Source organism: Pteropus vampyrus, unplaced genomic scaffold (assembly GCF_000151845.1).
Source record: "Pteropus vampyrus isolate Shadow unplaced genomic scaffold, Pvam_2.0 Scaffold71, whole genome shotgun sequence".
NCBI lineage: Eukaryota > Metazoa > Chordata > Mammalia > Chiroptera > Pteropodidae > Pteropus > Pteropus vampyrus.
In genome coordinates, this window is record NW_011888852.1 from 5,946,980 (window position 1) to 5,962,344 (window position 15,365).

Genomic DNA, 15,365 nt, shown 5'->3' on the forward strand with positions numbered 1-15,365 from the left:
TCCCATCAGTAATAGGACTCAGTGGGACTTAAGAAGTCATCACTCTAAATCATTCATTTTATTAATGAAGACATTGAAAATCCTGAGAGGTTGTGAACACCCATTGTTGGAAAGTCTCTTAGTGGTAGAACCTTAACATGTACTCAAATCCAGTACTTTTTCACAGACCCCAGTAACATAGAGTATACTCTTTATAATCATGGGTCTAGCAAAGCATTTAGATATGAGACACTCAGAATTTACCAAGTGTGATGAATAATGAAGTGTTTTGACAGATCTATTTGATATTTAAACATTCTTTTTCATTCCCTGTTATTTAAGCCAGATAATCATTCTTTTTTTTTTTTGGATTCTAGAAAATCTGTTTTTACCCTAAAAATCTCCCAATAAATTAACTCTCTGATGTCAGGATATCTAGAGAAAATGTTGCTTTTAGTAGATATTTCTTTTGGCTAGAATTATAATTCTCACAATTAAATTTATACCATATTTAACCATTTAGCTGTGGTTTGGATATAATTTCTTCTAGCCAGCTTTCATGGAAAATTCTGTTACAACTTTTGCACATATGACTGTTTTACTTGTATAAGTTTTTAAAAAGTTTGGAGTTCTATTTTTTAATATTATTTACTAATTTCTGACATTATATAACATATCTCATTGTTTATTATTCATTTCCTCCAGTAAAATTTAATCTTTATAAGGGCAAGGGACTTGTCTCTCTCTCTCTCTCTCTCTCTCTGTCTCTCTCACTTACTTATCACTATTGCCCTGTACTATGCTTACTACATAGAAAATATTCTACGTATTTTAATTGATTGAATAAATGAAAGACTAGAAATATTACATGTGCTTATGCTGCAGTGTATCTATAGCATTTTTCAAAATGAAATATTCTGTAATTCATTTGAGATATCAGGATTTCTAGACATTCGATATGTTATATATAATGGGACATCATATTTCCTAGCACTTCTTTAAGAATTGCTCCCAAGAAATTTCTATGAAGAAAACTCCATACAGGACATATTCCCAATGTGAGATATTGAATTTAAACTCAAACAGGATAATTTTATATTGAATATCAACTAAAATGCCATAATTATTTTATTCTTTAAACAGGAAGAATCTGTGGTTACACTTTATGTACTTCAGATTAATGAGAATGTACTCTATTTTAAAGTTCAGTAAGAAAATGATTTCTTTTTATCCAGTAAGATATGTAAAACTTGGTCCCATGAACTTTTCTTATGGTCAGTGCTTAAAGTATTTATAACTTTTAAAGTTGAAAAGTGTATCTATCTCAGATTCAGACACTGTCTCTTTTTCCCCTACATTTTCCTCCTTTACAATCTCTGCAGCGGTTTTGACAGTTAACTTAAACTGATCTTCTGAGATTGTGAATCATATATTTTCTAATTACTAAATGACGAGATGGGTATGATAACAGAGAGGTTTAAAATAAGGAGCTAAATTGAGAAAATGTTATTTCTCAGCAAACAGCAGTAGGATAGAGGAAAGAATAATTAAAATGTAAATTTTATCTGTGGCTATAATAACAATAGGAAAAGAAAACTGGATTTTTACCAATACTTTAAGGTTTTCTATCTTATCAAGATTTCCTGCAGATCCAAAACATTTTTATTTCTATGAAAAGAACTGAAAGAGATTGGTGGATGTCCTATTATTGAATTTCTTATTATTTTAATGATATAAAGTTTCAAAGATAAACTTAAATGGATTGATTTTAAAGATCGTTTATAGTTATGTTATGTCCAGAATCACTAATTTTGCTGAGTAATTTGTACTTATCTTTTAAAAGGTGTATCAAGAAAATTAAAATGATTATTTACATATGGCCAATGACACATATGAAAAGGCTTTAAAAGACAAACATACAAACAAAATGAGAAAATCATTCATGGGATATGAAATCATTAAAATCTGATATTCTAAAACCTAAGGTTACATTTTACAAGCTGAATGTAAGAGCAGGTCGACCACAGCTATAAAATAATTATTTAGTTTTGGGTATTAGGTCTTGGAATACAATAGTCAGAACTTGTTTTAAACATTACTATGTCCTAAGCTTTAACGAATATTCTTTCCTGAGCAACAAAATTCCATGGTAGTATCACGTTTTTATATTTTCTATAGTAACACATTTACCCAGGACCCATGGTAATATCATCCACTCGACGATGGTTGGTGGTGGACCTTGCCTGTTCAAGTCTGACCTGTCGATGTGCTGAGAGGCAAGCAACAGCAGGAACAAAAAAGTCAAATAGGATGCTGTATGGCAGATGAACTTGATAAATGGCTTTCTGATGAACAGTCCAAGTGGGCTTTTAGGAGCTATAAGGTAGCACATAGAGAAGACAGGAAAAAGAAGTCCAATTATGAAACATGTCACCATCTTCACTGCCCAGTGTCTTCTCCTCCAGCCTGGGAACTCATCGTACCAGCGAGATGCAAGCAGTTGTTGACAATTGGGCTGGGCAACAAACTAAATGAAAAGGAAAAGGAAAAGGAAAAGGAAAAGAGTCAGTGTTACTTATAACGTCTTTGGTTCATCGATAAGAACAGAGTTGTCTCTAAAGTCAGAAATTCTGTTTTAAATAATTTTATATTTAAATAATCATAAAATGCTTTAAGTCGCTCTCATAATAAAGCCCATTTATTGAAAATTTATTTCCCAAAGTGTAATGCTATGTACTTAGCCAGACATGGTAAATCAAAATACTATGGTTGCATTTGAGGAAGCAAAAATAAGACTGGAAAATATTTATAGGATATATTGATAAGTGAACCAGCTGTGTACAAAGATACACATATATACTTACATGTATAAGAATTGTAATGTTTATAGCATACAATAGAAAAATGTTAATGGTGGTTATTTCTTGATTTAGCAGTTATTTTCTGGTTATTTCATGCCTTTTTTCATTTTTTATACTTGGGTATATTTTAATATTTTATATACTAAAGACTTAACTTCTTTCATCATCAGGAGAAAACAAATATATACTTTTAACTGGGCTGGGGCAATAAGAAAAAACATATATGAAATCATATTGGGATTACCAGAATGTAAATCATCATAACTGAATTTGGTGGAAATAAAGCAAATTTCTTACTTAAGTACAATCAATTGTCATATACAACACATTTTGCAAACATGACATTATTTTATCCTGGCAGCATGTTCGAGATGTAGCATAGACCTTACTCAATTTTAAGGATGAAGATAGAAGAAGCTATAAGAGGTCAGTAAATTTATTCAAGATTACATATCTAGTAAATGATGAAATGTTTGACTCTGATCAGGATTTTGTTTCCTTTTTTTTTTTTTTTCACACTACCTTTCTCATTGGGACTGGCAACTAAGCATTATATAAATTCAGAGGGAGTTTTCTCTTTCAGATAGAATGGTCTAAGAATGCTTCTCAATGGGTCAAAGCTCCCAATGGGCAGATTTGTCGAGCAGAGAAGAGAAGAGAAGGAAATTCAAGGCAAGGTATGGTGAAAGAGAGAGCATATACACTGGTGACAAAGTGTACATTGTGTTTAAGGGATGCCCATAGGTAGTTTTGAATGTAGTAGAAGCTTTAGTCCCTTGTAGGACCATAAGAAAGTTCTGCTGGCTCAACTATAGGCCTACTCTAGAAGCAAACTAAATACTTGGCCCTTTCATTGGACTCTCCCCTGCCACCCCAGTATTTCTCAGTTTTTCTCCAGTCTCAGTTTGTACAACTCTCCTTTAGGTAAGACTTGTCCTTACTCTTTTTGATGGTAAGCAAGCAAATGATTCCTGGGTACACATAAAGAGCCTTGTTTATCATAAACTAAAAACTATTTGAGAGTCAAAGTAGAGATGGGTGAGTGATTAAAAGCTTAATTTAATAGTTAAAGTGTGCAACCATATGGACTGGAGGTATGATTTCACATGCAACTGTTTCTCTTCACATTGTCTTGGATTCCTTACTCATCAAGAATATAGTAGGTGAAGAAATATGTAATAAATTGAATTAAGTTCCTAATAATGGGTTCAATAAATACAGAAAAACAAAATAAAACTGCATTTCTTTAAAACTGGGATGATGCTCTCTTCATTACTTTGTAAGTAATTTGTTTAAGTAAGCTTCAAGCTCTGTAAATAGTAAATTTTATAATTTGTAGAATAATTTTTCTTTACATACTACTTGCCTATCATTATGGTCAAAGTCAGACATTTGAAAGTCCAAGTCCAAGTTGAGTTCTTGTTGCTATATCTGTGGAATATTGGCTAAGAGTATTATGTTATTAACAAGCCCTGTTATATTTAAGAGTTGGTCCCCTTGCCTCCCATACAATCCTTCCTGTTAGCAATTTATAAACCAATCATAGTCTATCTTCTTATTTCTATTTTTCATATAAAATATTTTTCACAGTATTAGAATTTAGCACAGTTGAGAGGCCTTGATAAAAGGGAGTTAAAAAAACCTATGGAAAATGCAAGATATAATAAGCAGTTGCTATAATCTCATTAATCTTCACAAATTGAAGAAACTCTATAAGATACTAAGTATGAACAACAAATTTCATATATGCAGAAAAAGTAAAAAAAAAGGATGTATACTTTGTTCCACATGGTCTGGGTGAATTCTCAGACTAACAAACTTCATGTCCTGGTGAAAATCCCACCAGAGGATAGGACACCAGGGCAATCAAGCAAACAACTTTACTGGGAGGACTTAAAGTTTGCTTGGGTAAATATGTCTGTTGCCTAATACACACATATAGATTATGTTAAATACCTAGAAGAAGCAAATTATTTAATCCTCACAGAACACGTGCCCTTGCCAAACACAAGGTTGGCTTTAATTTTTACTAAAGTTTTTTTTCCTTAAAATTATTTTAATTATTGGAAAATACACATCTGTGCTCAGTAAGCGAACATGTACATAATTTATTATTTAAAAATGACACAATGAGGTTTACCTATAGGTAAAGAATAGAGATGAGACTATACAAATAGAGCAAGAGTGGGTGTAATGCACAAGTTTTCTCAAATGTGAATATTTGGCTATAAATTTGTTCTAATCATAGAATCGAAATAACCCAAAAAGTATTCCTAAGAATCACTATAACTCTAAATATTCTCAAAATGTTTTTACATTTTTTCTACTATAGCTGCTTGCTACTTGTCTACAACACCATTCCCCAAAAGGTATTCTATTAATGAATAGATTTTCCATGAAAAAATGGGTTTTGTGTTTAAATTAGTTACCCAATTAAGACTAAAAAATCAATCTTTTTATTATAGGATTTTCCATAGTCTTTAATTGCTAAAGTAGATTAAAACTTTCAAAGATCTCATGTTTATTTTCTGTTTGTTTTTTTCTTTTTTCTTCCTTTTTTCTTTCTCTTCGTTTTTTCTTTTCTCCATGCTTCCTTCTTTGCATTATGTTCCTTCTTTGTTCCCTCCTTTCTATCTTTCTTTCTTTCTCCCTATTCCTCTCTGTCTCCTGTTTTACCTGGATTATTCAGAGGAATACTCAGCTTTACTCCAATCTTCACTGAAAGACACTCTCGAAGAGGGATGCCACCCTATCTCCTTGACACTGCCACTGGTCCATTCCAGCAATCTCTCTATGGGTGGGCCATCACATTGTCTGCAGCATGCTGGGAGCTTACAGCTCCTGCTTCCTCTATTCCATCTTTGAGCCAGAGGAACTACCAACTCTGTACCATCCCAGGACTGGGGAAAGTGAAGTTTCTTTTCAGGCACACTGTGTTACAGCCCCTTCTATCCTTAAAGTTGTTGGTCAATTCCAGCACAACTCCTGCCATCACATTAAAATACATATTGAAACATTGTAAACTTTCAAATTCACATTTTTGCCATGCATTTATAGAAGTCACTCTGAAAAAAAAGAAAAACTTCTTATCTCTCTCTTTTAATAACTTTTTTAAAAGTTTCAAAAGTCTCATCTCATGACTATAAAATCTTGAGTCAGAGAGTTCCAAATATTGAAAAGTTGTGAAAATTATTGAGTCTCATCTCATTTTTACAAATAAAGGAAGTGAGATCCAGTATCAATGACTTAAAAAATAAAAACTACAAAAAATACTAAAACACTCCAAATCACAAAGGACACAGAAAAAAAAAAGATGAGAAAAAGGATAAAGCTGAACAGTAAAAACAACAAACAAAAAAACAAAATAAACAAGAAATTTCACTATTACATGAGGAGAAATTAAAATAGTAATTGGATATATACAGAGTAAGCAGAAGGGAATAAAAAATTAATGGAGATCTAATAATTAAAGTAACTATGGATCTAAATGTAGTAGGGTATTTGTCCTTTCTTCATCTTTTTATAGTTTTTCAATATACATATTTTTCTGGTTTAAAAATGTATATCCAAAGTTCAGACTGTGGCCATATTCTCTATAAGAGCAAAATCTAGATTCTGGGAACAGCCAACTTGGCTACTTTATGTATCTTGAATAAGTCCGATAGTTAAATGGGAGTCTCAATTGACTGCTGATTGATTATAAACAGAGTTGAAACTTTTGGGTTAAATGTATTTTTGTAATTTCCATAAGAGCAACAATTCCTTTACTTAAAAAAGGATGACATATACATGCCAATTTCTTCTGAGTCTTACTGTTTATTCTTTAGCAATTCACAAATAATTTATATCATTTAGGGTTTTATTTTCTCTGCCCAGGAATGCTTTTTCAACAACACATTTTGTAATGTTGATAGCAAGGCTTAAGGATTATTGCTAGGCAGAAGAGCGTCAGGTAATTATTTTGTCCATAGTTGAAAATCTTTTCTTCTATTTCAGGCCCTCACTCCCTTCATAGCTGTCAATGGTCTTTTACTGCCTGGGCCTCTCCCTGTTTCCTAGAGATACCTCTAGCTGTGTTCTTAATTAAAAACAATTCTTTTGATCTCCTGGAGTACAGTCATCCCAAAAAAACTAATTAGGCTCTCCTACTTCATTAATTAAAACATCATTTTCACCTGGTCTTCCCTAATTTAATTAAGTAAGTAGTATTCTGCAGCATCTATGTGTCAGACATTGGCTAGATAAGTGGGGAGGGGACCAAGATCTGTAAAATCCATCTAAATCTGTCTTCCTGGAACTCAAAGCATGTTGGAGACTGATCATGTGACTGGGTAACTTAATACAGAGCATTGTTTTATTTGTTAATTAAGAGGTAGAGAGTATAATATAGAGGAATTATGCCCAACATGAAATAATCAGAAAATTGAAGAAAGAAAGTAGAACTTGTTAAACATGGAAAAGAAAGGGGGGGGGGCCAGAATTCTGACAGGCATACTTTGTGGATGGAAGTATTTTTAATTTAGATTTAGAGATCATCATGTTAAAAACTTGAGGATAGAGGTGAGTATATTTAGATAAGCCTGTGCTAGAAGGTTATACTCAATGGTGAGTATACTAGAGATAGAATAAAAGAGAAACTGCAGCAATATTTTAGGATATAGATGAATATGGTTATTGATGCAATGACTGAATCTAAGTCTTCACTGTTTAGTGTGGGCTAAGGCCAACAACATTGTCAGTCATTGGAAGTTCACTAGTGATTCAGAATCTCAGGTCCCGCTTCAGATCTACTGAATAAGAATCTACATTTAACACTGTGATTCTTATGAATGTTAAAAATTTGATAAACACTGGTTTAAATGATTTGGTGTCTAATAAAATTATATTAGCTCCACTGTCTCTGATAAACAATAAAATAGTAGTTTTAATTCAATGTAAATACACAGTCAAATGCTTATAAATCCAGGGAGCGTGTGTGTGTGTGTGTGTGTGTGTGTGTGTGTGTGTGTGTATTTATGAGTTTGTTTTAGATAAGCTGAACTGACGGTGGTATGAGAAATTGGGTGATAGGGACTAGCCATGGGGTGGTGGTTCTAAAAGTTAAGTAAGCAATAGGATCACCTGGAGGCTTGTCTACACAGGTTCCTGAGTGACACCCTCAGCATTTCTGATTCCGTAGTCCAAGGTGAGACCCTAAACTTTGCATTTCCACCAGGTTCCCAAGTGACACTGTTACTAGTACAAGGACCAACTTTTAAGAATCACTGCTTTATAGAAAAAGACTTTTGAATAATATAGGATAGTCTTCCAGTTTTTGTAATTTTTTCTATTTTTTCTTTATTTAAGGTCAGTACTCTTACTGAGGTTATGAACAGGTAAATTCAGTTAAGTAAAGAGACCTTTGAAAGTAGCTGCATAGAAGTCACACACATAAGAGATATTCCATGGTACAGATTAGTGTGATACATAATTACAGGAAAGAACAAAAAATATCAAAAGTAATCCCTAAGTCACTGAACTCTAGTGCAGGTAGAAAAGCTGAATACAGTGCAATGGAAGCCAGAGGATGAGAACTGAATAATTCATCATATAAGTATAAATGTCAGGAAGGGATCTAGACCAGAATGAAACAGTAGGACACAGTGGACATGAGAGACATGAGTAAATGATGAAGAACCTGGGCCAGAAAAGGAGAAAACTTCTCATACCTAGTTTCTGACATCTTTACTCTATTCATCACCATCATAAACCTAAAATGAAATGTCAAATCATACTGTCCTTATATTATGTATTTGGATGTTGTAGAAATTAAGAGAATACAAGCCTTGGAACATCCTACTGGGATTTGAATCCTGTACTTGATGCTTCCTGATTGTGTGAACATTAATAAATTATTAAATTCTCGATGTGTCTTATTTTTTGATCTGTAAAATGAAGATAGTAGAAACACTATCATATAAGGTTATTATAAAATTAAATGAATTAATATGCAAAAAATATAGCAGTTTCTAGATCATGGTATGTATTCAATAAATCTAGATATTACCATTATTACATAAGCAAATATATTTACACAAACAAGGAATGTGTGCACACACATATGTCCATATACTTATTCAATCACTTACAATCTTATACAGATATAATATTTGTTCACTTCTAGTATATTAAGGAGTATTGAAGATATGCTAATTTATATGTATTTACATATTTTATAACCTAATTTTAATTAGCATAATGTCACTATAGGGGATTAATTTTAAAAAGTTTTCTATAAGAAATATACAATCGGAAGATAATCCAAGCGAAAGGAAATAACAGTAAAATAAGTAGTGAACTAAATTTTTATCAGCCTTATTAAAGGTTAAAAGGTAGTGAAGATTTAATCATATCTGAGAAGACATTAGCTAAAAATTTTGAGATTAGTCAAGAAGACTGATAGATAAACTTCAGATTCTATCCTCCATATACTATATTGGCCAACAAACTAAACTCCCTGGCTATGTCAGGATCAAAGTATCTCTTATCCAGTCATCGAATCATCTGATTTTTCTCCTTGGACATGCATGCCAAATTGAGATTTGCAGATTGGAATTCAAGGAATAGCTCAAAGCATATTACTAGAGCACCAATCTTCTGATGTCTACAAATCCAGAAGGGAAGATGATAATTAAACTCCATCTGACAGTATTGGTGAGGTGGGGGCAGGATTAAACTTTTTAAATTATTTCTGGGCCTAAATTCAAAATTGGTTTGGCATCTGAGCTGGGATGATGAGTAAGCAGTAATAGGAAGTTGAAAATGCAGAGGTAAAGGAAATAATATGGGAGGTGATAAACCCAACATTGCATACATTAAACTATTGAACTTGGCAAACAAACAAAACCCAGTTTAGTTAGCTGGAAGGCAGAGTCAACAGATATTGTTAATTCTTTGAAAATTACAGAGGGCAGCAGTTGGTAGGAATTCCACATCTATTCACAAATATCCCTCTTCAGGGTACATATGAGGAATTGTTTTAAACTATCATAAAAAAATAGAGAAAAAACTGCCAATCATTTCTAGGTGGCTAGCTAGATGCTTTCATAAAAATAAAGACAGATACGGAGGCAGAATATTACATAGTTTTTATGGAACCACTATCCGACTATTGATTGCAGGTGAATAATTGGTAGATGGAAACCTGAATAAAGTTTGGTCCTGATTTTGGCCAGCTCTCAATGTATTGGTTTCCCAGTCTCTGGTGACCCACCAGCACTTTCTGCACAGAGAAGTGGCATGTTCAGAAAGGGTGTCCACCTTTACTCACAGTCATTTGGAGAGATTCCTGGTTTAGAAGACTAAACTCTGCTGTCCTTTGTTCTATTAAAACAAAGATCCATAAAGGAAAAAAGAGATATAATGGGAATGAATACTAGTTGTTCTCATGAGTTGAAAGGATATTGTTACTCTTTCTGCCTCTGTACCTTTCCATATGATGTCAAGACCAACTATTTCTGAAAATATTAAATTGTACAAGACCCTGTAAAACAGGGTCTTATTTATACCTTCTTTTCAGAATCACCAGTTGATAATCACAGAATAGAATCTTTCCCCTACATGCCAATTACACACATAAATAATTTAAGTGAATAGTTATGTTTGTTTCAAACATATTAGATTCCATAAGCAGATAAGTTTTAACTCAAGCCTTAGGGTGAAGAATAAGATCATTTTCTTTTATGCTTCCTAACCTCATTGCCTCTCTGACAACAGATCTTGAGACTGTCTTGGCTAACATATTTCCTGGGCTAAAACATAATAGTTGTTAATTATTTGTTTACTGAGGTCGGAATAGAATTAACTAGTCTATGATGGAGTAAGAAAAATTATGTGATTTGGCAACAGCAGAGCCCACACAGTAACTGACCCAGCTAGTGCTATTTGCTCCAACTTGCATGGCAACAGATGGGAGAACTGAACATAACATATAATAGAACCAAAGGATAAAACAGTTTCATATGCCTCTGCCAGCCTTTGTCATTACCTTCTTAAAGCAAAAAAAAAAAAAAAAAAAAAAAAAAAAAGTATGAGGAGAAAAGTGTCAAAAAAGAATTATTCTTTGGTGTCATTTTTTATTCTTTCTCCTAAACTCATCTAATTACCACCAATGACTGTTTGTCTGCAGTGTTTATCTCAGGCTGGCCCTTTACTCCATCCCCTCTGCCCAAATTTCTCGCAAGGATTACTGAATAGTGGGCTTCCCTCTCTCTTTTTTTTAAACAACTTATGTTATATTCTTAATAATGAGGAATGCATCATTTCCTCTCCATCATCATTTTCAAGATTTCCACTTATCACGAGTCTAAGTGTTGCTTGTTTACATCCTGGTTGGTATATTATCATGATAGCTTCCTGAGTTAACGTACATCTCAATGTGAAAGGACAGATCATAAAGCATGAGTGAAAAATGACTTAAAAATAAGAAATAAGCTATGCACATGAGAAAATTCTGCATGGAAAGTTGGACCTGCTGTCATCAATAGCAATTCTTCAAAGGAACTCAACCTGTAACCCAAAGCATCTGAGTGCAAATAAGAATGTTACTAATTTTTTTTTCTAACTCAAAGTACTGGTATCCTTGTGAATGTTGAACAATTCTATATATAAACTATATCTTCATGTTATCTCAGAGGTTTTATTAAAATACATTTGCTCATCATATTAGTTTCCTAGGACTGACATAACAAAGTACTATAAATTGCTTAAAACAAAGAAACTTATTATTTCATGTTCTGGAGCTTGAATTCCAAAATCAAGGTGTTGACAGAGCCATTCTCCCTCTCAGACTCTGGGTAGCGTCCTTCTTTGCCTCTTTCTACCTTCTGGAAGTCCGTCAATCCTTGACATTCCTTGGCTTACAGCTTCGTTATTTCATCTCTGTCTCTATTGCCATGTTGCATTCTCTCCATGTGCTTCACTTCATATCATCTTCTCTTTTTGTGTAAGGACACCAGTCATATTGTATTAAAGGCCTATCTTACTCCAATATAAACTTATCTTAACTAATTTTATCTGTTATGACCCTTTTACCAAATGCAGTCAAATTCTGAGGTAATGGAAGTTAAGAGCTTAACGTAATTTTTGTGGTATGTAATTCAAACCATAACATTCATAACTATCATTTTCTAGTAGTTACCTAATATATAGCTTTTGGTTATATAGTTTATATAAAACTTGCTATTTCAAATGCTTCAAATATATATCAAGTCCATAAATAATTTTTAAAAACGCTGCCTTCCACTCCATGTTCAATTTTCCTCCATCTCCTGACTCTATTTTTCTGTTGCTTTATTTTCTCATAAAGGCTGATGATAAAAGGTAATGAATAAGAAAGAGTAAAGAAGATCAAATTAACAATAAATCATGATGTGGGGATTCTACATATAGGTAGGTAGTACCATATGATGCAAGTTTAAGATTTTCTGAAGAAAAAAAAAAAGTCCTATACATAAAAATATCTCTATATTAGTCTGCTACTATAATTAAAACTTTTTCCTATGGGCTTTCTGGAAAACTTTATATTTTAACTGGTGTAAATTTAGACTGCTTAGGCAAGCATACACACAATTGCTACCTAGTTGAAATAAGACTTTCATTTAATGGGATAAAAAAATAAATAAAGCTTTGGTAGCTGAAAAAAATGAGAGGCATGGAACCTTGATCTGGTTCAGTACTATACACTCTGTGAAGAACTCTAAGGATATAGACAAAAATATACAGATACTGCTCTGAGAGAAGACATCTGGGAATGGGTATTTAATATAAATCTCCAACAAAAGAAAAACTTTAACTATCTATAGGTTTGCCTGGTTTGATCATGTTTCTAAATTTATCAGCAGATATTTTTTCTATTGGAAAATTACCACTTGAAAGTCACACACATACAAATAACTCAATACGTTTATAATTAATTATTTGAGGCTATAACATTGCTTATCTGCCCGTATGCTTAGTGACATAACATCTACTTACATGAGATACGAGTTCTTCTCCATCCACTAATGGCCTAAGTTAACACCTAGAGAGTCTCTGACATCAAAAAACTATGTTGTTTAACTGAATCCCTTTGACCACATATAATTCAACTAGCCAAGCACGATAACTAGAAAACAAACAACCCAAATTAAAAAAGCTTAATTAAAAATTAAAAATGGGCTTAAGACTTGGATACCATCAAAAGATATACAGATGGAAAATGAGCATGTGAAAGATATGTAGCATTATTTTTCATTAGAGAAATGTAAATTAAAACCATGAGATACCACTACACAGCTGTTAGAATAGCTAAAATAAAAAGAGCTAACCATGATATGTGTTGGTAAAAATTTGGAGGAACAGGAACTCTCATACATTGTCCAACAAAATGTAAATTGTTAATTGCTTTGTAAACAATTTGTGGTCTTTTTTTTTAATTAAACATACACTTAGCATATAATGGACTCATTTTAATCTCAGGCATTTATCCAAAAGAAAAGAAGGAATATGTCTATTTAAAGACTTGCTGTCTACATCCACGCTACCTTGAACAAGCCCGATCCCATCTGATCTCGGAAGCTAAGCAGGGTAGGCCTGGTTAGTACTTGGATGGGAGACCACCTAGGAAGACCAGGCACTGTAGGTGTTAAAAATAAAAAAAATAAGGGATTGTAAACTGACAAGCTCCTTGCAATCTGTGAGGTCAACCAAGGGTTGCCTTGCCTAAAAAAAAAAAAAAAATTATATATATATATATATATATATATATATGAAGACTTGCAAATTATAAAAGATTAGACAATAAAAAAATAAACTATTAATGTGCACACATAGTTGAATCTCAAAGTAATTATACTGAATGAAAAAAAACCAGAGGGGAAAAAAAAACATGTGCTGTATAGTTCTATTTATATAAACTTTAGAAAATGCAAACTAATCTACAGTGACTGAAAGCAGTTCAGCCGTTGTCTGAGAAGGGGCAACGTGTACAGAGAAAGATTATTAAAGGGTAAAGAGAAACTTGTGAGGGTGATAGATATGTTCACTATATTAATTGTGGTGATGTTTTCATGGGTGTACAGATATTATAGAATGCTATCAAAGCATTCACTTTAAATACGTGCAGTTTACTGTACGTCAATTTTACCTTAATAAAGTTGTTTAAAATATCCCTATTTTGCTGGTGTCATAAGCACATTTAGGATGGTTTACCTCCAATCTTTTACCAATCTTATCAAGTCAGCCTCTTTCTCTTGCATCCATCTCATTATTTCATTTCAATACCATTCTTAGTTCAGATAGCATGAGATAGTGTCATAATATCAGATGTCATTGTCTCAGGCCAAAACTAGGAAACTAGGCCTATTTTATGCTGAAGCCTATCAGCTTCTGAATTTTTCTCTTTCTAACCAACACATAATATTGCTGAGATTATGAGCCTTGTAAAATGCAAATTTAACTGTCTCTTTCTGATTTAAAAGGCTGTACTACTATTTCATAGTCTTCAGGAAAAAGTTCTAGGTTTATGCAAGGCCTACAAGTTCCTAAGATCCTTTACCAGGACCTTCCTTTCCCTCAGCCTTGCATATCTACATTTCAGGCATACAAACCAATTAGAATGCTCTGACCATGTCTGGGCCTTTCTTATTATTGTAGGTTTTCATTTGCTGATAATTTTGCCTGAAATTATTCACTTCTTATTTTCTCATAGTAAATTTCTCTTGGTCCCCCAACTCAGCTTCTAATTCTAGAGTCATTTGTTCTTTTTTTCAGTACTGGAGTTGTACTTTAAACATACATTTATAATTACACTTTTTTTTTATCTCTTGCATTTTAATTATGAGTTACAGTGAGCTATTTTAGAAGGGTCTGTGTTTTGTTTTGTTTTGTTTTTTTGTTTGTTTCATCACTCAATTCCTAGCACCAGTACTAGGCACTGAGATATCAATGAATGTTTACTAAGCTGAATTCACTGTTGAATATAGCTCAAGGCTTATGGGCCCATTTAATCAGGCACTAATCATTCATGTAAGTTCCACAGAAAAGCTTGGCTGAAGTCATTAACCTCAACAATAAGAAGAAGGACACTTTATATTCTTGTGCTTATTTCTAGAAATTACAAAATTAGCTGTTTCTCCTTCTTCTTAATGTGATATGAAATAGTCAAGGTAGGTTTCTAGGAATTCCACTGTGTTGTTTGAGTGTAGTGTGAGAAGGTTGTCTCAGTCCAGGTTAGATGTCAGTGCTTAGTAGCTATTGAAAATCGTTTGTCTTGGAAAATACATCTTCAAAAGGAGCACAGAAGCAGAATTATTTCTAGATGTCAAAGAAAAATATCTCAGAGAAATGTAGTTCAATTCCACAAGAATCAATGAAAGAACGGCAAGACCAGGGAGTGGCAAAAATGCTCTTCAGTACTCTTTAATCATCTTGGTATTGCTTTAAAAAAAGATAATAATGATATTCTTCCCTGTACCTTACTCTTTTGTGCAATCAGAGTTATGAATG

The 15,365-nt window shown here is 33.0% G+C and overlaps 1 protein-coding gene and 1 pseudogene across 4 annotated transcripts in view; one reads left to right on the forward strand and one right to left on the reverse strand.

Moving 5' to 3' along the window:
• TRPC4 (transient receptor potential cation channel subfamily C member 4) overlaps positions 1–15,365 on the reverse strand; it is a 223,809-nt gene that overhangs the window by 51,651 nt on the left and 156,793 nt on the right. For all 4 annotated transcript variants that reach the window (XM_011361850.1, XM_011361852.2, XM_023531609.1 and 1 more), the window contains one exon: positions 2,170–2,506. In XM_011361850.1, coding sequence (XP_011360152.1) covers positions 2,170–2,506 — 337 coding nt within the window. The remainder of the gene's footprint in view (positions 1–2,169; positions 2,507–15,365) is intronic.
• On the forward strand, positions 13,386–13,503 carry LOC111741020 (annotated as a pseudogene).